Consider the following 27,800-nt stretch of genomic DNA (forward strand, 5'->3'; position numbering starts at 1 on the left):
TCCAGCAAATACTTCATTGGAGACACGCCAGACTCCACCTGCATCAACTCAGAATACCAGTCACTCCTGCCCCAGCCCCATCAGTCCTGTAATCCCCCTCCCAGCATAGCATGGCACAGCATGGCCAAGACGCTGCCTTGGGAAGGAAGCCTGAGGCCAGAGTTGCTGAGCTGCTGGGAAGATCAACTGGAGATTCAGTTTCCCCAAGGTAGACTCCATTTCCTCGGGAATGATGCCATGTCCTGAGAGGGCTTTGTCTCCCTCGGAAGGAATCCAGGTCCTTATGAGGGCTCCATATCCCTAGGAAGGACTCTACACCCCTATGAGGGACTCCTTGGTCCTGAGGGGCTCTTGGGGCCTGCATGGGCTCCAGTCCTTAAGAAGGATCCATGGATGCAGGAAGACTCCAGGCCTTCAGGAAGCACGCCAAGTCCGTAGAAGAGCTCCTTGTCTTTAAGAAACACTCCATGTTCTCAAGAAATACAACCTGTCTCTTATCCCTGGGTAGGTTCCACACTCCCAGAAAGGGCTCTCTGCCCCTAGGAAGGGTTCATGTTCCCCAAGGGCCAGGCCCAAAGTCCCTCTCAGCTGGCACAGATGCTGTTGACAGTGGCCCCTCCTGGGCCCACAAGGCCCAGCTCCTCCTGCTCATTGATGCACAGCTGGTAACCACAGCCCCGGGCCCGGGCTCCAGATGGGACCCGGTGGTCAGTCTTAGCTCGTGGGGGCAGCAAGAAGCCCACACTGCCAGCGATGAGCATATGCCAAATGCTGTGAATGTAGAAGTAGTTGTCTCGAGTCTCCACAAATGCATAGAGTAGGACAGCACTGCCTGCAATCAGGCTGCCTGGACACAGGTAGAAAAGCCAGCGACGCCACGTGGGTGGGTAGCAGTGCCGGCGGCGGACGCTGCGTACTGTCTGGGGGAAGCAGAGAAGTGGGACTCAGGAATACAAGGCCTTGGAACCCAAGCCAGAACTAGTCATTCTCAGGCTTCCCCAGAGCCCTGGCTCAGATCTAAAGGCACCTGCCAAGACTGGTGTGGGTACCACGAATAGCACAATGATGATGACAGAGTCCAAGCCCATCTTAAATTGGGGACCAGATACTCAGGACCCTGTACCCAAGTCTTGCTGGGCCACCCCCCTCCCCAAGCCCTCCCAACCTTACCCAGGCTGTGGCCAAGATCCCCAGGGCGAAGAGACTGGGTCCAAGCAGGTTCCAGAGTCCATGCCGGTCAAGCTGTAGAGCCATAGACAGCAGCATAGCTCCCAGCAAATACAGCACCTGGAGAAAGAGGACTCCAGGCGCTGGGCTGGGTTGGCAAGAGGTACTTGGCAATGCCCCCAGGGAGATATTGGGAGTGAATTTCAAGTTGGCCCTACAGTTGTCCCCCAGGGCCCACTCTGGACTGACCTGCTTAACCACAGGCTGTAAACGAGCCATGGCAATGACAGTGACCCACACGGACATTAAGGAGCCCAGGAAATCACAGAACTGCAGCACATCGTAGTCCATGATGCAGAAAACCACAATGCCTGGCTGGTCACAAGCATGGTAAAACTGGAGGAAGAAATGACAAGCATTGAGAGAACTTGGGGCAATGGCCCAGATCCATGAAACTGGAGACAGAGGCCACAAGGGTGGTGTGCTGCTGTCAGAAAAGCAGAGGTTAGAGGTCACAGACTGAGCAGAATCCAGAAATGCCTGACTCCCTGCTCCTGAGAAGAATGTGGTAGGGAGGCCTAGTCTGCCTCACAAACCATACGTAGCTGCCAGCCCTGACCCTGTCCTCACCCTCCTAATCTCCTCCCACACACATCATAGTGGCATGCTCATTCCCCCCCATCACTTGACACTGCCCCCTCTTCATGTCTGGAAGAATAGATTGTTACAGTGATGGAAGAAAAAAATTAAAATGCTATAATGGGAAGGAAAAGGTCTTTGACCTATATAAACTTGACAAAAATCTACTAATTGGAGCTGATCTTGAGACCTACTAGCAGATTTTATGGGATCAAAAAAGTTTCCTAAGATCCTGTCCCCTGCATGTTACCCTAGGTCCTCTGGGAGCCATGGCTCTGAGGGCATCTCTTGATAGCACAAACCAGCTGGTGTAGTTGCCAGGGTTGGACTGGAGTCATCGGGCTGAACTGAGGCTGGGGCAAGAAAGCTAAGTGTTGGACCACCCAAAGGTGTCTTGGGAAGTGGCTTGATCCCTGACGGAAAGGATCCTTTAGGTACTTTCAACCTAGGTCTATTTCTTCATCATTCTATTGAAAGGCAACTCTAAGTCACAAGGGCTCAGGAGTCTAAAAGAGAGGCGGCCTTACAGACCTCAGTGAAACAGGCAACCCGGACCTCCTGGGGCATATCCTTGGCTGTGGGTGGAAAGCAGGGCGATCTAACCCACCGCTGAGGAAACAGGTCACTGAGCAATATCACAGGTCATTTACTTCTGGCAGCCGCATTCTCTGTAACTTTGGGGAAGAATAGAAATGGAAGTACCAGATCTGGTCTCCTGTTTGGCTGCATTAGGGTTGAGAATGAGACAGTGGAGGTGAAGTCAGGAAAGGAGTTCAGGAAAAAGGAGCATCCTATCCTGAACTCAAATCACAAACCATGATACCCCAACCTTAATCAAACAGCATCCCCCTTAGAAGCAAGCAGGTGGGAAACTGAACCAAGTCTGTTATGAAATGTAGCAGAATCCAGGCCCCGAGCAGAGCTGCCAACCACACAGTGGGAAAACAGACTCAAACGTTCTCTAGAGACAAAGGATGAGAATGAAATTGCTACGTTTCTTTGGAACTTGTTGAAGTTTACATCCAGTCATTCAAATTATAAAATTTGTAACTTTGATAAAGTGGAAAAGGTGAACAATGTAAGAACAGGGAGAAGCTAGAAGTTTAGAAAAAGAAAAAAATTTAAAAAGAAAACAGGGATATTAATTGGCATTGGGAAACCTTGGGTTTGATTGCGTCAAATTTTCAAGTCTTATTCTGGGTACCTCCCTGTATCTTCTGTCTTTCCCTTTGCTTTGGAGGTAAAGAATGCTGTCCCTTCAGGAAAGGGCTGCTTTGGAATGATCATGCTTTAAGTACTCCAAGCTTTTGAAATGGTTTTAAGTTTAGCGACATGGCTCCTTCTTACATATTATTAAATTGAGAGCGTGAGCTCTTACTGGGAAATCTGAGAGACTTTTCATGGGAGTCTGCATCTGCATTAGAATTAGTATCTGAACACACCTAAAAGATTGATTTTTTTTTCAATTCCTTCTTTCTCTTGTATGTGCTGATTAATTGGGAGTTAATTTAGTTTCTAAGCAAATCGATATTTTGGTCTTTTGCTATTTTAGCTATTGGGTATTGATTATTCTCTACCTCTAAGACCAAATGTAAGTACTATAGCTACTAAATTATTATTCGATACTATTTTCTGATTTGGATTTTATTCTAAAACATTAATTTTACATTTCAGTCTTCACCAAGCTTGCTCCATCTGCCTGAGTTTCAAGTATATAAAAGGAAATGCCCAAACATTTCTGGAAGAGGGACTTGTAATAAATTCTTCCATCTCAGATAAGACAAGATATATACCTGAAGAAAAGCAAAGCTAAATCACCTAATATCGAAGACACATATAAGGGAATAATTAATTGAAGGCTGATTTTTCTCCTAGGAATTTCTCTGCAATGAAAAAGGAGTAGTGGCTAATGGAGAGACTGTCTCCAGAGTAGAGAGGTTTGAGGAAAAATCATCACATGAGTATTCTATGACTGATTATTCTCCAAGCATACTAAAAAGTCAGAGAGACTTTTAAGGTAGTAGAAAACCTACAGGAGTTAAATTAAAATTGCATTGTGAAGTGAACAAGATGATGCACCTTTCACCAATCCTGATCTATGATTACTGCTGAATGTCTAAAAACAACATTGGTAAAGTCCATCACTGACCCCTTGATGGGGCACAATTCACTAGGGAAGCCAACTCACAACCTGTGTCAGCTTACTTCACTGAAACTCCTCAACCTTGGGAAGACAGTATCTTGTCATCATATATTCTGGATATATATTTGTTCCCTCTACCTGCAGTGCTTCCACTTGCCTTATTATTCATGGAGCAGAATCCACAGTTCATTGCCATGGTGCCCCACTTATTACCATCTTTAACCAGGAGATACAATTTATAGTAAACAAAGTGAATCATTCATCACTATAGAATTCACTGGTATAAATGTATTATCTATCACCCAGGAGCAACCAGCTGAACAAAACACTAGAATGGCCTACTGAAGGCTTAGTTATGGTATCGCCTGGGAGACTCTATTGTATAAGTCTGGAATACCGTCCTAAATGTTTGGTGCAGTTTGTGCTCAGTAAGCTTTAGTCATCTTATACTTTATGCCATGTATGTTCATGAGAGAATATCCCTACACTAATAAACTTTCCTCCAGGAAAGGAGGATGGAAGGAAGGAAGGAAGGAAGGAAGGAAGGAAGGAAGGAAGGAAGGAGACTTGCAGTATTGTTGATCCACTTGCAGTATTCCTGATTCACTGAAATTACAGGCTAATTTTTACATTTTCATATATATATAATCTTCCTTTGTCAACAGCAATAAAAAAAAGTCACGGAAATAACACGGAAAATTTGAGAAATTTAAGAAAAGAAATTTAGACTACAAACTGGCTTCTGTTAATATAATTCTCATCTAATTTGACATCCCCTTCAGCGTTGGACATTTGTGAGGTAATTTTTGAAAATTAACCTAAATTTTTTTCTGTGAGATTTTATATTTTGTATAACATAACTATATAGTTCATCTAATGCTTCAAAATGGAGTACCCAGGCACTACAGAACTGGAAATGCAAATACATTCACTCCATGCAGTGACTGGAATATTTGCACTTAGGATATAATGGAACTTACTGCTATTCTTTTATTTTCTGCCTCCTTTTCCTCTTGGAAAAAGTCATGGGATTTTGCCAAGGGCCACTAAGAATTACTTTCAAGGTATGAGGAACAGAAGAGGTATGATAAGGCAGGCTTGTAACCAAGATGTCCACAATCAGCAAGGAAGGCCCTAGGGGCCTCAGGTCAGCTCTTTGGGGAACAGATTAGAAGAATTCAACTAGCACTGGGAAAGATTCACAGCTTGAACTGCATGGGTTAGAGCTGTACAACTGCAATGTTTGCTGTATTTCCCTCGATGACTTCTTGTATTTGTTATACAATATAGCTCAATGATTGCATGTAGGAAATCTAGAGTCAGGCTGAGTGAGAATTCTGCTTCTACCACTCATGTTACACCTCAAGGTACTTAAATTGTCCTCATCTGCATAAAGGGATGATGATGATATAAGTACCTATCTATTACTCTAGTGGTACTGTGAGGAATTGATTAGCAGTGTTGACACACCAGATGTTATGCTGTTTCCATTATCTGAATTGGTCTGGCTATACACAAAATCAAGTGCTGGATTTGTGACCTGTTTTTCTGTTAACATACCTTACATATTATATAACATATGTTGCATTTTAAATATTTTACACATTTACACTTTATACTCTTGAAGAACAAACCTACCCCCATGCCCTGGATGGGAATCAATGTCCTACTCCCAGGTGTAGACTCTCCTGGCTTTAAAGACAGGGAAGAAGACAATCCTGTATGTCCTGGTACTGTTATCTGCAATATAACCAGTGGGTCCTTAAAAGTAGACTGTTGAGGAATGAAATAAGTATAAACTAAATAAAGAATGGTTAAGGAAAAGTAATGGGGAACCTGCCCAGGAAAACTGGATGACCAGCAGTTGTACATTTTGTCCCATATGGGAAAAGAAGAGGAGTTAGAGCAAGACTTCAGGCAACACGGTAGAGTCAGTATCTTTTCCTTGATCTTTTGCATATTATCCTATTTTTTTCTTTTTTAAATAAGCCCCACACCCAACATGGGCTTGAACTCACAAGCCCGAGATTGGGGGTCACCTGCTCTACTGACTGAGCCAGCCAGGCACTCTGCTCATTATCCTATTTAAGAAAGTGGAAGCTCTGTATGTGATGTCAGTCACTGATGTCCAATTGGGGGAAAAGGTCTTTTCTTTCAAGGACAATTTGCCATTGTATCCAGAATATAAGGAGTCATCTAGTACTAAACACTCTGGAGCCAACACCGGGATGCTTGAGCAAAGTACAGGAAAATGAACACACTCTCCCCACATCTTCCAGGCTCCTGATACACTTAGCTACTGTTACTGATTGTGAATCCAATTAGATCTGCATGCAGTCAAGAGTGGGCTGGTGGAACAGCTGTTGCTAGAGGATTTGGTGAGCAACAGTATAAAGGGCATCTGGCAGTTAAAAAGAGAGAGAGAGAATGAGAAACAGTGTCTACTATAAAAATAGAATGAAAAAAAAATAGAATGAGGCACTGTCAGAGCAGGTCTAAAAAGGGGGGCAGCCAAGCAAAATTGGAAGTGTGCTCTTCTCACCCAGCTGAAGAGGAGAAGGTCTCTGTACACAGCGTAGTTATAGCCTCCTCTTCCTCATCTGTGCATGCTCATCCTTGAGGACCCTACAACATGCCCCTCAGTTTCAGAACATTCACCCCCTACCTTCCTGCTAAATGATAAGTAGGGCTTTTGTAATTTGGACATATGTCTGATCTATTAATGCTGAACAAAAGGGAAGCACATATTGGTTTCTGTGATATTCTTGTCACCAAGACATGAGGAAAGTCTGAATCCATCTGAGATTTTTGCAGTGCTCACAGAAAGGCACTGTATGTCACAAGATGCCAAGAGCCCAAAGATGAGCTGAAAAGATCCCTAGATAAAATATCTCAGGGGGAAAGTCTACATGGAGGCTAAATCTCATTAACAGACTCACTCCTCTACCTTTTCCTTATACTGTTTATGATGCTTTCTGGTAAGATGAACTTTTCTGATTATGGAGGAGTGCAAAAACACAGACAGGGGACTGTGGACATTCTGTAATGGGAGGGGAAGGATTTAAAACTATTAAATCTTCATCAAAACATGTTCCTTTGAACTGGAATTTTATATCACACTGCCACTTCCCATGGCGTCTCAGGACATACCTGAGTCTACATAATTTCTTAGGATCCCAAGAGTCAGAATGTTCTATAAATTACCCAGTTATAGAGATCCTCTGTCTTCAAAAAGTTCCCATGAGAAATCAAGGAGGCCATGGTGACTGAATGGGGAGTACCTTTTCACACCATAAGAAAGAACAAGCTAAAGATATAGAAGTGTCCAGTGCAATGAAGACCATGAGCACAGTATAGCTAGCCCTCATATCATGAGAGATGAAAGTAAAGACTCCATATAGAGACATGGGAGAAAGTGCAGATCTCTTGTCACCATACAGAAGAGAAAAGGTGAAGCTGCAGACACCATTCCATACTGTAGAACAGCCAAGTGTATTATGGTAAAGGTCCCCATGGACAGCTGGAAACCACACACTATTTCTAGTGGCTGTTGGTTGTTTCAAGTTACAAAAAGCCTTGTTCATTTATCCTGATGTGCCTTGCAAAAATTACCATATCCTAGTGCACCATGCCGCAACACTGCTGTGGAAGACACCGTGAAGAGAAGACATCCTCATATAATGAAGGTGTAGACATCCCCAAACCCATGGAAAACACAGTGGAAATGCAGACCCTCACCCATCACCATGAATAAGGACTCAATGAAGACAGAGATGCACCGCATACCGTGGAGAAGAACATGGTGAAGGTGTAGACAGCAGCTTCCAGCACATATCGGCTCCGAATGGCCAGGACCACGGGGGGTAAAAACATGAGGTTGCTCAAGCAGAGCAGTAACGTGGACAGCAGCTGGAATCCGTAGGTGAGCGCATCTGCACTGTCGGTGCAGCCCCAGCCCCTCCACCCTGCGAGTGGGGAGGGCACAAGGTGGAAGAGGGCCCAAGGCAGCCACAGGTTCCCCACTCCTGCTGGTGGCCTCATGCCAGGCCCTACACCACCCAGTGAAGGGTGGTCTCACCCTGGCTCCGCCCTCCCAGTCTCTCCAAACCCATCCTCAATTCAAAGAGCCACCGCCCATCCAGGCCACCCCCTCCAACCCTTAAAGCCCACCGGGCTCCCTCGCCTGCCCAGCCCGCTCACCGGCCTTGCACTCGCAGGCAGCGTACAGGTAGTTGTGCGTACGCAGCAGCTTGCACTGGCCGTAGGGCCCACAGTCATCCACGCAAGGGGACAGGAAAGTGCGCAGCCGCACCTCTGCCGTGGCGTTCCGGCACCGCACGTACCTGCGCACACACCGGGCTGTCAGCTGGGGCTCAGGCCCTATATCTGTGTCCTGGTCCGCCCTGCACCACCGCGCCCCCAGCCCCCAGCCCCCATCCCGCTCACCGAGGCCCCACCCCACACAGGGAGCGCAGGGTCAGGAACCAGGTCCCAGTCTGTGGGAAAGGGATTCGCAGCCTGGCCACTCTGGAAGTGGCACTGACGGAGAGGAGGAAGCCAGCCAGGGACTCTTAGGGGAGAAGGGAGAAGAGGGGTTATCAGTGAGAGAGGGGAGGATCAGTGTGGGGTCAAGACCTAAAGAACCTTCACCCACCTGACTCCACTTCCCCAGCCCATCCTTCCTCCATATCATCCCCCAATACCCCCAGCCCCAGGCTGCTTCCCCCATTCCTCACCCCCACCTTTAGAACAGGTCACCGCTGCATCCCCCAGGCTCAAGGGCACCTCGTGAGTCAGGCATCCAAACACTGTCACATTTTCCTGGAGCAGGGAGCTCTGGGGAGGGCAGGTATGAAGATGAGGCTGTCACACCCTCCAGGCCCTGGCACCACCCCCACCACTTCTACACCGGTTAACCCCTCTCCAGAAACCCCTCTGGGAACTCACCAGATATCCCATTCCTGCAAATACTCTCCACTCCAAAGCACACTTTTCTCTCTCTCCCTCTTTCTCTCTTTTTCCCTCTCTCATCTCCATTCTTAGAAAAACTGGAGAACACCAGATCCTCCACAGCAGAGATATTTCAAAGACTGATGAGAAGGCAAGGCCCAGTTCTAAATGTTGTCTTTGAGCAGAATTGTTTAAACTCTGTCCAGACAAGAGAACACCCTGTTTCAGCCCAATCTAGCTTACTGGAAGGAGTGGGAGGGGGGTTGTTGCTGGATGTAGAAACTAGTTGTGAACAAAGAAAACTAAGGTTTTCAATCATTTTCACTTGGGTCTGAAGGCAGGAGGAGTGTAAAGAAATGTACTCTTCCTCAGGTGAAATGATCCTAGATATTGAAGGTAACAGAATGCCTGGGGGGTTAATGTAGCAACCTGTCTGGGATTTAAAGAAACCAGATATCCACAGAAGTAAATGTAAGGGGTGTCTACAAGAATAAAAGTAATTGAATGCTATAAGCTCACCTCATTCAAGGAGTTAAGGTAGCTTATTAAATGTGTATGATAGAATAAAATAAATGCATGAGGGAAATTTAAAAATCAAGATAGAAAAATAAAGTCCTTCCCTAGATATATGTGAGGCATATATTTGATGCTGACTTCCAAGCAACCAAAGCAAAAAAGGAAACATAATGAGTTACCAGATTTTATCTTATGAGTCCATAAGATAAATTTAATTAGAGTCTCAGGAAAAGCACAGCATCTAAAGTGGTGGTTCTCTGGAAAATTCTCATCAGAGCAGCTCTGTGTTCTGTCATGCATCCTGTCCTTAACCACAGAGTGAATTTCATACAACTTGCTTATAACTTCCCTCAATGCAAACCTGGGTAATATACCAAAGCATTATTCCATAAAAGTCATTCTAGTGGGAAGCCAAAGGAAAAAAAATGTCCTCCAGGTATGCAGTTCTCTGATCCAAATGTTCAGAACTTGACTCCAAGAGAAAAAAAATCAAAATACAGACAACAAAAAGAAATAAGAGGTATTCAAATTGGTAAAGAAGAAGTCAAACTCTCCCTCTTCACAGAAGACATGATACTGTACATAGAAAACCCAAAGACTCCACCCCAAGATTACTAGAACTCATACAGCAATTCGGCCATGTGGCAGGATACAAAATGCCCAGAAATCAGTGGCATTTCTATACATTAACAATGAGACTGAAGAAAGAGAAATTAAGGAGTCAATCTTATTTACAATTCCACCCAAAAGTATAAGATACCTAGGAATAAACCTAACCAAAGAGGTAAGGGATCTATACCCTAAAAACTACAGAACACTTCTAAGGAAATTGAGGAAGACACAAAGAGATGGAAAAACATTCCATGCTCATGGATTGGAAGAATTAATATTGTGAAAATGTCTATGCTACCCAGGGCAATTTACACGTTCAATGCAATCCCTATCAAAATACCATGGACTTTCTTCAGAGAGTTGGAACAAATCATCTTAAGATTTGTGTGGAATCAGAAAAGACCCCAAATAGCCACGGGAATATTGAAAAAGAAAACCAGAGCCGGGGGCATCACAATGCCGGATTTCAAGTTGTACTACAAAGCTGTGCTCATCAAGACAGGGTGGTACTGGCACAAAAACAGACACATAGATCAATGGAACAGAATAGAGAATCCAGAAATGGGCCCTCAACTCTATGGTCAACTAATCTTTGACAAAGCAGGAAAGACTATCCACTGGAAAAAGGACAGTCTCTTCAATAAATGGTGCTGGGAAAATTGGACAGCCACATGCAGAAGAATGAAACTAGACCATTCTCTTACACCATACACAAAGATACACTCAAAATGTATGAAAGATCTAAATGTGAGACAAGAATCCATCAAATCCCTAGAGGAGAACACAGGCAACACCCTTTTGAACTTGGCCACAGCAACTTCTTGCAAGATACATCTATGAAGGCAAGGGAAACAAAAGCAAAAATGCATTATTGGACATAATCAAGATAAAAAGCTTCTGCACAGCACAAGAAACAGTCAATAAAACTAAAAGACAACTTACAGAATGGGAGAAGATATTTGCAAATGACATATCAGATAAAGGGCTAGTACCCAAGATCTATAAAGAACTTATTAAACTCAACAGCAAAGAAACAAATCAGCCAATCCAATCATGAAATGGGCAAAAGACATGAACAAAAATTTCACCAAAGAAGACATAGACATGGCCAACAAGGACATGAGAAAATGCTCTGCATCACTGGCCATCAGGGAAATACAAATCAAAACCACAATGAGATACCACCTCATACCAGTGAGAATGGGGAAAATTAACAAGACAGGAAACAACAAATGTTGGAAAGGATGTGGAGAAAGGGGAACTCTCCTGCACTGTTGGTGGGAATGTGAACTGGGATAGCCACTCTGGAAAACTGTGTGGAGGTTCCTCAAAGAGTTAAAAATAGACCTGCCCTATGACCCAGCAATTGCACTGCTGGGGATTTACCGCAAAGATACAGATGCAGTGAAAAGGCAAGACACCTGCACCCCAATGTTTATAGCAGCAATGTCCACAATAGCCAAACTGTGGAAGGAGCCTTGGTGTCTATTGAAAGATGAATGAATAAAAAATAATAAAAAAAAGAATGGATAAAGATGTGGTCTATATATACAATGAAATATTAGCCATTAGAAACGATGAATACCCACCATTTGCTTCAATGTGGATGGAATTGGAGGGTATTATGCTGAGCAAAGTAGGTCAATCGGAGAAGACAAACATTATATGGTCTCATTCATACAGGGAATATAAAAAATAGTGAAAGGGATTATAGGGAAAAGGAGAGAAAATGAGTGGGAAATATCAGAGAGGGAGACAGAACATGAGAGACTCCTAATTCGGGGATCCCTGGGTGGCTCAGCGGTTTGGCTCCTGCCTTTGGCCCGGGGCGGGATCCTGGAGTCCCGGGATTGAGTCCCACGTCGGGCTCCTGGCATGGAGTCTGCTTCTCCCTCTCCCTGTGTCTCTGCCTCTCTCTATCATAAATAAATAAATAAATCTAAAAAAAAAAGAGAGAGAGAGAGACTCCTAACTCTGGGAAACAAACAAGGGATTGTGGAAGGGGAGGTGAGTGGGGGGATGGGGTGACTGGATGATGGGCACTGAGGGGGGCACTTGACGGGATGAGCACTGGGTATTATACTATATGTTAGCAAATCGAACTCCAATAAAAAAAAAAGTATTTTCACTACTTTGTCCTGGGGGGAAAAAAATCAAAATACTCAGAGGGAAAAATTAGAGTAGATGAACCAATATGTTTTTCAGAATAAATATAGTGGGCTGTTTGGGGTATATAACAAATGTCATAGCATGCAAATGGGTGTAATATAAGCAGATAAATTTAGAAAGGGACAAGGTGAAAGGTTACAGGGGGGTTGGGCCTCTACTCTTAAGATACTAAGGAAAAACAAGTATGCGTGGTACTGGTCTCTGAAACAGGCTCTTTCGTTACAATGTCAAATCAAGACCTCACTGACAGCCCAAAGGCAATAAGAGCCACAGAGAATTTAATTGTGAAAATAAGAAATGTTTTTGTGTTTAAGAATCTGCTCTGTCCTGACCAGCAGGAAGACTTGAAAAGCTGTACATCCTCTAAAAGACCACATCTAGCCACAAACCTGGTCTCAGGAAGGCTGATAGGAAAATGGGCCTGCCCCCAGAACTGGGGAATAGTAGAGTTAAAAGAATTGCTGGCTGGGGTAACAGTACATAAATTACTGGCTCAATGCCAGCCCAAGACAGTCACTAACGGTTCTGCCCTAAGCCCATTGTTAATTAATGCTAAAAACAATTACTAAGAGTTACAGAAGGCTGGCTTTTCAAGTGTGTGAATTACATAAAGCAAGGAAGACTCAAAGCCCGAACTAGTATTAGGCAGTGGCTCAAAGATGGACTTAAATTCTTTCATTCAAATTAAACAGCTCACTGCAAAAATGTGAGGTGGGAATTGGCAGCATTTCACATGAACCAGGCTCAGGGCACAAAAACCTATGTGTCCCTTAGTTACAAGTAGATCAACACAGAGACTAACGCAAAAAGAAAAAAAAAAAAAAAGACACACAGTTTTAGGTCTTCGATTTTCCAAAGCTTTTACATGTGATCCTATTATTTTTATAATAAAAAAGTAAATGCATACCAACTGGTTTGAAGAAAAAGAAAAAAGGAAGACCCAGAAATCTTAGTTCACCACAGCCCCAGATGATCCCGTGGGGTGATGTGGCAGCTCAAAGGGGGAACTTGACCTCAGGCTGCAGAAACACTGCCTGCCACCCTGATCAGACCCCCTTGTATCACTTATCTCAGAGCCACTATGACCAGAGGAGAGGGCAGAGGATGGGGGGAGGTCTAAGATGCTAAAGTTGTTCAGCTTGGGGGAGATGAGGGGCATCTGCAGGGCTGTCAAACAGGATAGGAATGTAACAACCGTACCACACCAATATGAGATGTAAAATAAGAGGGAGAACTGTGCAGCGGAAGAGGGAACATGGGAACTCCTTGTATTTTCTGTCCAATTTCTCTGTAAGCTTAAAATTGCTCTGAAAAATCAAGTCTGTTAACTTAAAAAAAGAGAAGGACAGAGATAGATTTACTGGATGTAGCTTCTGGGGCAAAACAAAGATTGGTGGGTAGAAATTATAGAGGCAGATTTTCATGGACTGTCAGGACTGCCTTTAGCAATCAGAGCTAAATATGGACTCTATGACCTCAAGAGGGAGTGAACTCCCTATCACAGGAGATATGCAAGAACATGGACACTTGCCATAGAGGCCCTTAAGAGGTAGAAGGTTAGCCTATAAAATGGATAACTGAGCCCACTCTGAGTTGGATTGGCTAACCTAGCCTACCCGTAGCATAGAGAGGCAACACTCAGGGAATGTTTGTTGATCAGACTTGGGCTGAGACATTGTCCCTAATCACAAAGTGGGCCAAAAGCGACCCAGATGTACTTCCAGAAGGAGGTAAGAACCCGCACACCCCTGACATCTTCTCCTTCAAGTTCCCCTCCAGAGCAACCTCCCCACTTTCCACCAAGAGTACCACATTGAGCTGGAGCTCCAAGCTGAGGACACCTCCGCTGTCCAGCACTGGTAGCAGCCTCAGGGCAAACACTGCAGGGCGTTCAGGCGGTAGGGCCACACTGGGGCCAAAGAAGATGTAGAAGTGGACGGAGAAGGTGTCCAGCTCATTGCGCAGTGTTGGGCGCACTGGCCAGCAGTGCTCTGGTGGGGATGTGGCCCCAGGCCCCTCCGCAGAGGCCCCCAGGGATGGCGGCTCTGGGGGCAGTGGCTGGTTGCCCAGGGACTGGGGCATGTTCATGGCAGCTCCAGGGACGAGGACACGGGACAGGCTGGGCTGTGGGCACTCTGTGGGCAGAGGAAATCAGTGCTGGGGCCTGCCACTCTCACAAATCCTGCAGCCTCACCACAAACCAGATCTGAGCCAGACAGGAATGAGCAAAGGGTAGGGAGTGATGAGAACTAGAATCCAATGTCCTTGGAAGTATGGGGCATCCAGGGTCACAGGATAGGGCCCAAGGGACTCCTAGTGGTCACAGCCAATAGGATGTCAGGGAGTCAAGGTCATCTCTCCCTCCCCAAAGGCAGTGAAGACACTGCTGAAACAGATGATGGGCCCTCCCACTGATCTGCATGGGCTTTGGCAAGGATAGCGTCCTGGCACCTGGGAAACTGAAAGAGAAATTAAATCAAGGATAGTAAGGTGGTCCCTTAGTTAGCCCCAGTCAGGTGCAAAAAATTATCTAAAGGCCTTCCAATGAATCAAAACATCAGGTGGAAGGGCTTTAGGGAGTGTGAAGGAGCCTGGATGGGGTTGGGGAGATTATAGGGACGTGGCAAAGGGTCAATGAACACAACCACCATGACTGCCTCTTCCCAGCCACAGAAGTTGACCCAGGCTGAGTGGCTAAGGTGGATGTGGGGCTTCTGACCTTGCAACCGCACACACAGCTGGAAGCGGATGGTCCTGCCAGGACCCCGGGATGGTATCTCCACACGCACGTAGACCCAGTGCCCCCAGGGGGGCAGTGCCAGCTCCAGCTGGCATACTGAGGCACCTCCACAGGACACAGAGCTTGAGTTGTGCAGAGGTGGGGCCTTGGGACGTAGGCGCAATGTCAGTGGGCAGGCCAACACCCCACGACTCCCCACACATACCAGCTGTGCTGAAACCCTGTAAGTAAAGCTGGGCACAAAGACCCTGGGCAGAGGGAAGGTGGGGGTAAAAAAAGACAGGTGAGAGGGCGAGAAGGACCCCAGAATAAGGAAAATACATTTGTGTCCCCCAGAGGGACAGGGGAGACAGGCGATCAGGATGCCTTTCTGCTTCCTTCCCTCTGTGCTAGGAGGGAGGTAGGCTGGGGTCCAACCCACCCTGGAGGCTCTGGGGGCTCCAGCAGCCCAAGTTGGCCAGCAGGAAAGTAGGAACAGGTAGATAGGCAGAGAAGCCAAAAGAACCCTGTTCACTGTTTGAGGCCAGGGAAGGAAGAGGGCAAGAGTCAGATTTGGGGAAGTATTCAACTTACTTGTACAGCGCTGAGCGATTGTGAGCGGAGAGAGTTTGCTCTGAGGGACGGCCAGGCACCAGCACAGCAACATCCAGCAAACGGCGGACAATTAGCTGCGGCTGAAGAAGGTACTGACACTCATCCTGGAGACCCTAAGACAAAAGCAGGAGTGGTGGGAGGGGAGAGACAGCAAGGGTGCTACTGAAGCAAGGAAAACAGAATCTGCTGAAGGATGGGGGACAAAGCTCCTCTGGCCTCTTGCTCCCAGGGCTAGAACTGAGGTCTCTCTAAGCTCTGGGTCCCTCCTGCCTGTTCTCCACCTCTGTTTTTCCTAGGTGCGTGGAATCTGCTATGATCCACAGCACTGGCTAAGGTCTGGGGACTCACACCCAGGCCTTCCTAACTATCAGGCCTATGCCTCCTCTATGCTAATCCCTAGTCCTGAGCACTTCCTAACAACCCCTCAAGGTCATTTCAAACCACCCCATTTCCACTCTGGCTCTCTTGGGGTTAGAAAGTTCCTTGAGGCTGCTAGTCCAAACCTACCCAGCCCACTAATCTGAATCTCTAAATTCCTTTATTCCCTACTGAGCCCTCCCAAAGGACTCTGCTTGTCCAGCCTCTGCTTTAACACCACAGGGAAGGGCCACTCTACCTCCTAGGCAATCTCCAGAGCGTAAGCAACTTGAAAATGGAAACCTTGTCTTATGCTATTTTTGCTCCCCCAGACATGGAGCCTAATGTAAAGTGCATATATGAATATCTGCTGAATAAATGGGTGAACAAATGAATCAACACAGGTACGGGTAGCTCTGATGTTTATGAAGCCAAAGCCTGTTCTCTGTCTCCCCTCCCATTGCTCTGCCACAGGGGACCCACAAATACATCTGCTCCTTCTGAATCAGGCTGGGTTTCTTCCATTACTGGACACAACAGCCACATCTAAGCTGCTCTTCTGGGTGAGGTCCCTGACCCTTGTTGACTCAGTTCACACCACCCCAGCACGTACGGCCTCCCTACTCTTCGGCAGGCAGCGTCCCTTCGTTCTGGTCCCTCCTCTGCAGCATCTGCAGCTACCTAAGCCTTCCGGACCCAGCAGGTCAGAGGAGGACAGGGCTCCTGGTGAGGCTTCTCTGTTCTTCTGGACAAATGGCCTTATGCCGGCCCAAGAAACTGGAGGCCACTTGTTTACATATGTGGTTATTCTGACCGAGACAAACCTCTAAACTTCATCCTGACAAAAGTTCCAGGCTCTGACATCCCACTGAGTTCCATACCATGGAACAAGCCAGCCAAGGTACTGACTTCCAGTAAAGCTTCCTGAGGCTGGAAGGAGGCCTTGATGATGCCAGGCTAGAAAACCTCACTACCCTCTGCCTGGAATCCTTCTGTGCCCTTTTGCATCACTGCATCCCAATGCCTAGCACACCAACTGGCAAATACTAGGTGCTAAAAAATGTCTATTGAGTTAAAGGGTGTCAAAAAGAGGAATCTTTCAGAGAGCTCAACATACCCAGTTGCTCAGAGACCTCCATCTCTGATACCCAAAGCAGATGTCCTTCTTTGGTGTCAAATCCTAAGTACCAGAAATACTAACACAAGTCATCTCATCAATCCCACTTCCTGAGGCAAGAATCACCACTACAATAACCTTGCAGCGAGCAAGCCCCTAGGGTGGGAGCACACATGCAGGAAGTGGCCCATTTCCTTGCTGGATGGACAATCCAGGGGAAAGAAACACTACTTCACATCTTTTGTGCTGTTAGCTGAACTGAAGAAGGATCAGTGGACATGACCTCAATGGTTAAAATGTGCTCCTTCCTCAAACTATAATGTTCATATCTAATGCTTCTCCCTTATTGCAGGTTCAATCAGTAGATAGCAGGGAAAGTGCAAAGATGCAGCAGCCTTCACCCTGTGATAGGATCAGAGAAAGGGCACTGGAGGCCAGGTCTGCAGGAGCTGCCAAGGCATAAGCCAAATGAGAGAGTCCAAATTGAGCCAACATCAGCAGTCATGTAAGGAACAGGGCCAAAGCAAGGACACTTGAGAAACCAGGAGGGTCAATATAAGAAGTAGAATGGGAACCAGTCTGAAAGGAGCTGGGGACAATGGCCTTTGACTGGACCCTAGACTGTCCTAGTATGCCTGGGCTGAGTTTCCTAAGGAAGGCCTTAGCAGCATGGCCAGTGCCAGACTCTGGATAGGGATTTTGGACTAAGGTGCCCAAAGACACTTGCCTTTCCCTGTAGGAATATCCCAGTACCCAGCACAGCCCCTGGCCCACAGTCAGTCAGCACCAATCAACACAGAAGAGTGCTGGACAGATTGTAGGGGGCAAGAGTGGAAGCAGAGAGATGACTGGGAGGTTACTGTGGCAGTCCAGGAGAAAGCTCATGGAAGGTGTGCTCAGAATGGGAAGAGAGAAGCAGATATATTCAGAGCACACTTTAGTTTAGAAGTAGAGATAACAAGACTTTATGGACTAGTTCTAGAGAAATAAAGGGAAAAGAAAAATTAAGTATGACACCTAAATTTGGTGCTTGAGCAAATGGTGAATGACAGTGCCATCGACTGAGAAGACTAGAGAGAAGAGGCTTGGGCTGGGAGAAGTAAGTGGGAATCAAAGAGATTTTTTCACTTTTGGCTTTGCTTTGATTTGTACACACTAAGTTTAAGACATTTCTTGGATATCCAATCAGAGACACCAAGTAAACAGTTAAATATAAAGTGTGAGATTCAAAGAAATTAGGACTCACAGAATACACTTGGAAGGCATAATCTAGAGGTGGTATTCAAAACTAGAGACACCTAGCAAGAGAATGGAGAAGTAAAAAAGGAACTGTCTCAGGACCAAGCACTGGGGTCCCACAATATGCATCAAGCAGAGACACTAAGAAAGGAGACAGAGGAGTAAGTAGGGGGCAGAAGGAATATCAGGACAGTTCCATAAAGTCACAAAGGCCATGAGGAGAAAGTGTCTCAAGAAGGAAAGAATAATAGAAGGAACTAGTTAACAGCTAGTTACTACTTAACTCTGGAGAGGGGAAATGGGGACTGGAAGGAATGAGGGGAAGAAGACTTACTTTTCACTGTATGCCTTTTGTACCTTTCGAATGTTGTGCCAGGTGCATATATTACCTATTCGAAACACAAATATAGTAATTTAGAAGGAGAAGGAAGAGCAGAATGAGCACTGTTAGTAGAGTTTAATATCTTCAAGTTGAGATACAGACCAACCCTTGGTCTAGTTTGTGGATTCAGTCAAATCCTTTCTTCTCTACAATCTGCTTCGTTGCTTTCCTTATTCTTGTTTTCACCTGCTTTTGTTTACTTTCAGATCTTGGAGCTGGCAAGAGGAAGCATATGCTCCAGACATTTGGAAAACTCTCCCCTAATGAGCCATGTGGTGCCAGATGTTACCTATAATCCAAAGGCCAGTCCCTCAGGGCAGACTGGGCACCACAGAATGAACACATGCTCCAAGACGGAGAAGCCAAGATGATGGAGGGCAGTGGGCAGGAAAGAAGAGGTTGACAGGAAAAGGGGAGAAATGAAAGGAGAAGTGAGATCAGTTTGGGACACTATGAATTTGAGAAGATGGCAGAACAATAAAAATTGACAATGCCCCCCACTATGGCTCTGTGCTGGGTGCTAGGAATACGGTAGTGAATGGCAGACATAGAAGTTCACAGACATATGGGACCAGAGCTCAGGAGAGTGGCCTGGACCAGATAAGTCACTTCCCTTTTACAGCTTTTTAAGGGTCCCAATCACTCTCAGGATAAATTTCAAACTTCTAGGTCTTTCATAATCTGGCCTCTGCTCACTCCTTCCACTCCTTTACCCAGTCCAACAAACATTCCACACTGAACAGCTTCAGTTCTCCCTTCTACACATTAGCCCATGCTACTCCCACCACCTGGAATGCCTTTCCTTGCTTTTTTTTTTTAAGATTTTATTTATTTATTCATGAGAGACACACACAGAGACAGAGAGAGAAAGAGAGAGAGAGAGAGAGAGAGAGAGGCAGAGACATAGGCAGAGGGAGAAGCAGGCTCCATGCAGAGAGCCCAACGTGGGACTCAATCCTGGGACTCCAGGATCACACCCTGGGCTGAAGGTAGGCACTAAACCACTGAGCCACCCAGGGATCCCCCTTTTCCTTGCTTTTTCAACATCAGACCTCACTTCCTGTTTCTTAAAACCACCTCTACCATACTACCACGCTGAGTTAGCCATCTCTCCTTTGTTCTCTTAAAACATCTCCTGTATCTCACTAATATATATCTTATTTATCTGTATCCCTCACACCCAATCCAAGGTCTGGGACAAAGCAGGTGCCCAAGGACTAAGGTCTAAAGGGAGGTCTGAGCTCATCCCCAAAGCTGAGAGGGCCCTAGAAACAGTGCTGCCTTCTATGGTTGGGACTGTTCAGTACCCACTTGAGGCCAAGCCTCACAGGAAGTCAAGACAATGGTATGAGGAGAAAGCAAGTCAATATGGAAGCCTAGAGGAATGCTCTGGACATCACCCACAGGCTGGAGTCTAGGCAATTAACCAGAGAACTTAAGAATCCTTAAAGGCCCATTTAAGATTCCAAAAGATAATCAAATTCTTAGAGGAACCATAAGGATGATCCTTGCCCATTCCTCACCGCCAAGCCTCTAGAAGAGGCCTTAACTAAACACCTACATGTCTCATGGTATCCAGGTCTGCTGTCATTCGCAGGCAAGGTATAACTGTGTCCCCTGGTTTCTAATATTGCCATACCTCAGGAGTTCTGCCAGCTAGCCTGGCAGACTTGCAATTCCAAGTCCCCAGACTCCACTTGCTACATCTAGATGTAAATGGCTATGTCAAAGCTGGTTCTGATCTCTCCTAACCAGGCTTTGCCTCCTATAATCTCAATCCAGGCCTAGGGCCCCCAGTTCCTCCTGCTCATCCAGAAAGGTTTTTGGATAACTAGAGCAGGGCTTCAGAAGGATGTTCTCTGTCAGTTCTCACAAAAAGAATCAAGGATCAATGTTACAATCAGGAATGGGCTCTTTGGGATTTGATCAAAGACCTAAGGCATTCCTCGGAATAGAATAATCCTTAGTTCTGATAAGAGTCAAGATCTACCTAGAACCCAGAGCATTTCCCGGTGAGTTCCCAACATGCTGTCATCCACAGAGCTCCCAGACCTTGACAGGAAGTCCTCTGGTACAGCCCTCTCAGGAAAAACAGGCCTATCACTGAGGCCTCAAGATGCTACCTCAGCCATAGTTCCCATTTCTGACAATAGCAGTGTCAGTGCACTTGTGCCTGTACAATTTTCAACTCATTCCAAAGCATCATAATACCTTCTTTGAACACTGAGCTATATAGTAGGAGGAAGAGAGGCAAGTCTGGTACCAGTTACAGAGCTGCTGCCCTCAAGGAACTCAGCTTAGAGAGAGAAATCTGAGTCAAATTTTCACTTGACTAGAAATTTCTGTCCCTTTCAATTCTCAGTGGTCAAGTCCCACCAGCTTTTATGTTCTTCAGCATCCTGTTCTTTAAATCTTTGCCCTGTGTATGCTCAATCCTTCGCCCTTACCATTGGCCCCACACACATGGCCATCCCACTCTGCCAACAGCTCATCATACCCTCCCTTCCTGCCAATGGACAAGAGTGAGACAACTATAGATCCTCTCACTACAATGAAGAAATCTGGCCTGTATCTGGAAGGGCAGGAAAACTTTGTGGAATTTCTTACCCTTCCAAACCAGAATGGAGAAGCATCCTTTGAACTTCAGACTTTAAAAACTTCTATTCTATTAACTCAGTGCCGACATTTGGAGAAAAAGGAAGCAAGAGTTGGGATGGACACCAGCTGCCCAAGACATCATTTTGGAGGAAATGGAAAGGGCTTCTCTGCCCCCAAGTATTCTCCTATGGTCTTCCAGAGGGGGTTAGGGAGCTGAAATCATGGTGGAAGAGGAATATTTTCTCCCATATGGACCAACAACTGGGCTGGAGGCTATGAGAGCCTATAGGGCTATTATCGATCAAGATGTAGAATAAGACCAGTTCTGGGTTTGTGCAGCAGCATATGACCAGTCCCTAGATGGCTTCTGATCACCTTGAATAACCCTTGCACTTTCTAATAGGGACACTACTCCACAGAGCCAGGGCCTGTGACCGATTCCAGACCTGGCACTTTCCCTTCAGCTTACCTGGACCCACTATGTCCACCTAGGGCTCTACAGATTCCAGACCTGGCACTTTCCCTTCAGCTTACCTGGACCCACTATGTCCACCTAGGGCTCTACAGATCATGACCTTGGGCCCAAGGTGAACTGCTGGCCTCTAGCTATGCCCCACCCTAGCCACCCTTATGCTGTTGCCCACCCTGGCACAAGGCTGGTCTTCTAGGTAGCCTGTGGGGGAATTCAGCAGACACAGAGAAGCAGTTTGGCCCCTCCTACCCTGGGCAGCATCAACCCACCTTGACAGAGATGTGGCCATGGGCCTGGGGAAGGTGAGCAGCCAAGAACCAGTCCCCAGGTAAGGGGCTGCTGACGTTAAAGATGCCTGAGGTGCGGTTGGGCAGTGTCCAGCTGAGGGTCAGTGAGAAAACCCCAGGCACAGCCGTGTCCCCTGGGAAGTGTGTGTGCAGGGGATTGATGACAGGGGGTGCCCCGGACCGGAAATACCTGGGGGACCAGAATGAGGAGAGGAAGGCAACAGGCAATGGGATGGGAGATGGGAAATGGGGAAAAGAAAGAACTGTCACTCATCGCCAATAACACAGTGCATTCCCTATATTGATACACACAGCAAAGTGGTTCCAGGTCAAGGAGTCAGGACATAGAGTAAAAGGTCAGCTCAGGCTCTCACACAGTCAAACAGTAGTCAGGAGACAAAGGTCTTGTTACTCACTCAGTCACACACTTCAGTCTGGACACAGGGGAGAGGTCAAGGCCAGGAGGTCAGTTTAGATACTCATAGAGTCATACTCTCTGCAAAGTGCTCTGGGGTTAAAAGGGGTGGTCAGGATGTTAACATGGACACTCACACAGTCACACTCTGGTCTGGGCAGTGGTCCCCAAAGGTGCCCCCCTGCTCCTTGAAGATGATGAGGTTCCAAACAGCCAGGAATGTGTCCTCGGGAACATGGAAGTGGAAGAGCTCAGTGCTGGCAAAGGAGCGGAAGGGACTCAGCTTGCGGGGTGAGCACGTGGAGTAGTCAGTCAGGAAGAGGCCTCCTGGGGAGCAGGCAAGAGAGAAAGGAGCAGGGTAGGACACAGGGCATTTCCGTTAAGCAGCAGGAACACCAGTCTTCCTCACCAATAGTAGCAACTCAACAAATACTCTCCTCTGAGCCAGGAGCTAACTCTCATGCTGCCCTAGCCATCATCTGCTTCACTCCTTATAATGACCTTGGGAAAAATGACCTGTTTTTACAGATATGGAAACTGAGGCTCAAACCTAGACCAAGCTGAGGATTCAAACCTAGCTCTATCTACATCCCAAAGAAGGACACTTTATATGACCCCACTGTCCCTCACTGGGGAGTCATTGTTCTCTTAGCAAGCTTCACAAAACAGAGGTGTGAATGGTGTGTGTTGTGAGAGGAAGAGGGGGAACATGGGCTCCTTGGCAACTGAGCAGGCTAGAACTCCACCTGTGGAGCTTGGGAGTCAGTAATGAACTGTGTAGCTTCCTTGTTTATTTTCTTCCCCTTTCTGTTCCCCTGTGGTCCCAGGAGCAGTAAAAACCCCAGAAGCTTCACAAAAGCTGTCTGTGTACTGGCTCAGGGCAGGGAGGAGGAGGGGAAAGTGTGGTAAGGATGCAAGGGGCCTGCTTGGGTGGCAGAGGCAAGAACAGGAGCTGGTAGACCACCATGAGAACTCCCAGGAGAGGAGGGGAGTCATCAGTCCCTCTAGGATTCAGAATGAACACCAGAGGGTGTTTCCCCAGAAGAAAGCCCAGGGAGGCACTCAACTGGTGACCCAGTGGAATCTCAAACCACTTGAAAGTATTTACACTTGGGGTTAGGGGGACTGGTCATCTCTAACTGAAGTGCCAAGATACAAGATACCTGATCATTGTTGTTTGGGGCAGAGCCAAGGTAAACAAAAAAGTCGGGTGTCAGCAGTTCTCAGGCAAATGCATGGGCACTCGGACTGCTGTGACAGGGGAAATTACCCAGTAGTTCAGCTGCATAGAAGAGTGTCCCTGATGAAAGCAAAGTTCCAGAGAATCTGACTGCTCTGGAGACTTAAAATCAGCCCTAGAGAAGCACAGAAGGATGCCCCCAGGACAGATGAGGAGGTTGGGAACTCCAGCAGCTTCAGGACAGAGCAGGGAGTGGAGGGGAGACCCTAGAGGGGAGCTTTCAGCAAAATAGGAAATACCCACAGGGCTTACCTAGTCTGACAATCTCCCTTCCAGAAATGGGAGCTATAACTCCAAGATGAGGTATTTGAAATTACAGAGAAAGAGGCATCTGGGAAAGGGAGGCTGCTGAAGGAAGAAACACAGGTAAGGAAGGCGTCATGGAAATTCAAGGTCACCCTGCAAGGAGCTGCCCTAAATATGTAGAGACCACTGGCCCTAGACTGGCCTCTGCACATCTTCAAAGGCCATGTTACACCCAAGGACTAGTCAATCCAGTTCAGACCACATGATCAGTCTCAACTGTCAGCAAGGAAGACCTGCCACCTTGCGAGCTGAGCAATGATAACAGGAAGGCAGCAAGCCAACAGCACAAAAATGGAGCTCTCCAGCACCATCTGCTGGGGTTAGGGGAGGGCTTCTCCCCAAAGCTGGTACCAGGGATGGGTCATCAGATGGGCCACTGCTATTATTAGGAAGAAATGTTGGCCAGGCCCCCAGTGCAGACCCTCAGAGAACTGGTGGTGAAAAGCAGCTAATAACTTTTGGGAAACAATGGATAAGTATAAAGTAAAAAGTACAAGTACAAAATACCTTGTGACTCAAAGGAACGTGGCATGGCCTGGAGCATTGGGAAAATGGTTAAGGCACACGAAAAGTGGCCAGGACTACAAAGATAACAGAAGGGGCTGGTGGGAAGAGGGAGTGAGCAGCAACTGGACATGGTGGGAGGAACCTAGAAGTTCTGAGGGCAGATGCTTGAGAAAAGTGTCATAGCCCCATTCTCTCCAAGCTTTGCTCTGGCATTTCACGATGGCCTGCAGAGCTGTGTCCCAGAGGAAGCATGAGTAAAGCTCTAGTCAAGCTCAGAGGTACCTGTCCTGGATGCTCCATACTTCCAAATGAAGCTAGGGCAATTCTTCATCACCATCTGAAACACACACACACACATACACACACGGACACACACAAATACACATATAAGCAAAGGCTGGCCCTGCTAGGGATAGCATTAGGTAGAACAAAAGGTCACTTCCTGGAATGGCAAGGCACACCTAGGCTATGCAACTATAGTCAGTTGAGCCCAAGGAAAAGAACCAAGGATTGGAGTAGGACCAGAAGACCCAGGAGGTACCTTCCATTCCTGAAATGAGATGGAAGCCAACAATAAGCATTTATTAAGACTATGCTATGTACTATGATGGGCTATGATGGTCCTGTGACACTGTCAGCCTCTCCTCAGGTGACACCTGTCACCACCACTAGGTCACAGAGCACCCCTACAGGCCAGGCCACAGTTGCCAAGGCAGTAATTATTAACAAAACAATAGCCCTTTGGAGGGCCTATTCAGAGCTCTTTTCCAACTTCATTACAATTCTTGCCAAAGCACCTGAACCTGCTTCTGGACAATCACCGTTTAATCCACATCTTTCTACAGTTCTGTGGCTGTCACCCTCTTCTCCTAGGTACCCCATGCTTGGTCAATGAGCTAAAGCACAAAGAAGCCACAGTGGCAGGGATAGAAACTATGAATTGGGCTCAACAGTATGGATTCTCCTTCACCTAAACTGAAAAACTGGCCTGGCTACTACCTCCACTGAGTGTCTAATTTACCAGCAGCAGTAAGCAACATTGAGCCTCTCTATAGCTCCTTCCTTCAAAGAGTCAGGCTAGGGGCACATGGATTACTTCTATATGTTGTGGAGGGCACCAAACACTGCCTTCAACAAAGAAATCCATTTGGAAGGTGATACTTCAGTGACCTGTCTATAGGAGGAGCAAGGAGAGCTAAAGAGGAACATGTGTGGGCCACAACATGTACTCTCCCCCTCACAATAACATCGGCACTCAGAAGACACAAAGGCTCACATGAACACCACAGAAGATACTAACACACAAGCATGTATGCACACTGCACATGACCAGCTTTCGCAGACCCCTCTGGTACACAAACACATTAAGTGCCCAGATGCCAGGGAACATACACATAGAGCTTGAATATTTCTGCAGGGGCATGACCTTTGGCATGTATTGATCTCCTCAAGCCTGTACACTGAACTACACCCCCAAAGCTCACTGAAACCCAACTCCCACCCCAGCTGCTCTGCCACTAATGCCAAAGACTCTCTTAGGCACATCTCCATCCTAGCTAGAGTGCCACCCACCAGAGGGGGCTGGGGCTGACGCTGTGAAGACCACAGTCATCTTAAAATGGGGCCAACTTTATGGCATATCTCCTACAGTGAGCCCCCCCGCCGCTCCTGCTCCCACATTCCACCCATTAAGAAGTTGGACTCCCCCCCTCTACGAATCACTTCCTCCCTGGCTGGTGGTCCTAGGCTGACAACTGGCAAATGAGGAAGAGTTTGTGGATTAAGCCCCCTTGTGGGCAGACAGGGGAGACGACAGGTTGTGCTTAAGTCTCTCAACTGGCTCTATTTTCCTGCTAGGTATTATGTTGCAGTGAAGAAAAAAAAAAAAAAAACACTAATATGAGATAGGAATTAGGAAACTTTTTCTGGCCCCAGTACCACCATTTACAAGCTGTATGACCTTGGGAAAATTGCCCTCCAACTGAGCCTCAGTTTCCCCATCTATAAAGTGGCCTCTGTATTTCAAGACTGCTCTAAAAGTGACAGGAATTATTCCTAAGCAAATCAAACTTATCTAGATTCATTACAAGAAGAAAACTCATTATAATGGCAACTAACCCGTGTTCATATGTTTGCTACATGTGGTTCTCAAAACTGTTTCCTTAACCCTGTTTTAATGCATGCTCAATATCTCAAAGTTTAGGCCAGATCTTCCCACACTGGACTAGAGGCTCTCTGGTGTAGGGTCACATCTCCCCCATCAAACTTCCCTTGCAGAAGAAGTTTCCAAGTTTTCTTCCTTGGAAAACCAATAGTCAAAGCAGAGTCAGATTGACACCAGGAAAGAAAACCTTGGCATCCTGGGGACTATCAGGCACGTGCTGAGCCTCAAGCCCAAAACTTCCTCTCTCCTGACCCTCCCAACTTCTCTCAGTTGTGTGAGATGAGACCTCGCTCCTCCCTTTTTCTCCCCAATTCTTCCCCAGTGATGCAGTTGCCCAGGTCCCACCTCTCCTGAATCCCTCCAGTCCATCCCTCCCTGCCAGAACCCCATATCCCTGCTTCAGTGCTTCCTGCTTCTGCACTCACCAGCCCCCGGACCAAGGACAGAGAACAGCAACAGCAGCAATAAGGCTGGAGGCAGCTGGAGCCCAGACCTGAGTCGAGGCTGGGAGAGGGGCAGGGTATGAGAGAGAGGGGTAGGTAGTGGGAGAGACTTGGGTAAACACAGAGATGAGGGCAAAGGATGAGATAATGGGCACCGGGGCTTAAACAAGGGCAGGGAATGGGATGGAAGGAGGGGTTGTAACGGGGACTGGGGCAAGGGCAGGGTTTGGGCCCCGGGTTTAAGCAAACACTGGGCATGGGGCTGGGACAGGGGTTGGACCGGGATTTGTGAAAGGAGGTGGAACAAGGGCAGAGGAGGGGTCCGGGGCCAGGGCAGGCACGGGGACTGGGACAGGAGGCGGGGCCTGGGTTGGGACCTGGATCTGGGCGTTCGCTGGGACCCAGGTCCGGGCTGGGGCCGATTTGGGAAGCGGGGCGAGGGCGGGGCTGGGGTCCAAGGGCTGGATGAGGATAGGACGAGGGGCCGGGACAAGGGCTGGGCCATGGCCCGGGGCGGGGGCGGGGCCGGACAGGCCAGCGCGGGGCGCGCGCAGAGCTGACCCACGGCTCCGCTCCCCACCCCCAGGGGGTGGCTTTCAGTGTCCTCGTGGGCCCGGCGCCGGGGTCAGGCCGGCTGAGGCCGGGCCGGGGACCTGGGTAGGAGTTCAGGCCTGGGCGACTCCGGGCTGCGCTGGACCGGCGATAACCAGGCCCCGCGGCGGCGGCCTCTGTCTGACGCTAGT

The 27,800-nt window shown here is 47.3% G+C and overlaps 1 protein-coding gene across 5 annotated transcripts; it reads right to left on the minus strand.

Moving 5' to 3' along the window:
- On the minus strand, positions 1-27,758 carry TMEM8B (transmembrane protein 8B). Of its 5 annotated transcripts, none has more exons than XM_055302661.1 (13): positions 27,040-27,601; positions 22,535-22,724; positions 21,965-22,172; positions 15,510-15,634; positions 14,916-15,184; positions 14,006-14,331; positions 8,692-8,785; positions 8,396-8,519; positions 8,150-8,292; positions 7,736-7,914; positions 1,417-1,563; positions 1,171-1,287; positions 1-920 (listed from the first exon to the last, which is right to left on the minus strand). In XM_055302661.1, exons 1-13 carry the CDS (start codon positions 27,560-27,562, stop codon positions 585-587), a joined length of 2,781 nt encoding a protein of 926 aa, XP_055158636.1. In that variant the 5' UTR covers positions 27,563-27,601; the 3' UTR covers positions 1-584. The 5 variants fall into 5 exon arrangements, with proteins under 5 accessions (XP_055158636.1, XP_055158635.1, XP_055158639.1 ...); XM_055302660.1 differs by having other exon boundaries at positions 15,510-15,643; XM_055302662.1 differs by having other exon boundaries at positions 690-916; positions 15,510-15,643.
- Positions 27,759-27,800: the final 42 nt, after the last annotated feature.

The sequence above is a fragment of the Nyctereutes procyonoides genome, unplaced genomic scaffold, assembly GCF_905146905.1.
Source record: "Nyctereutes procyonoides isolate TBG_1078 unplaced genomic scaffold, NYPRO_anot_genome, whole genome shotgun sequence".
NCBI classification, from domain to species: domain Eukaryota; kingdom Metazoa; phylum Chordata; class Mammalia; order Carnivora; family Canidae; genus Nyctereutes; species Nyctereutes procyonoides.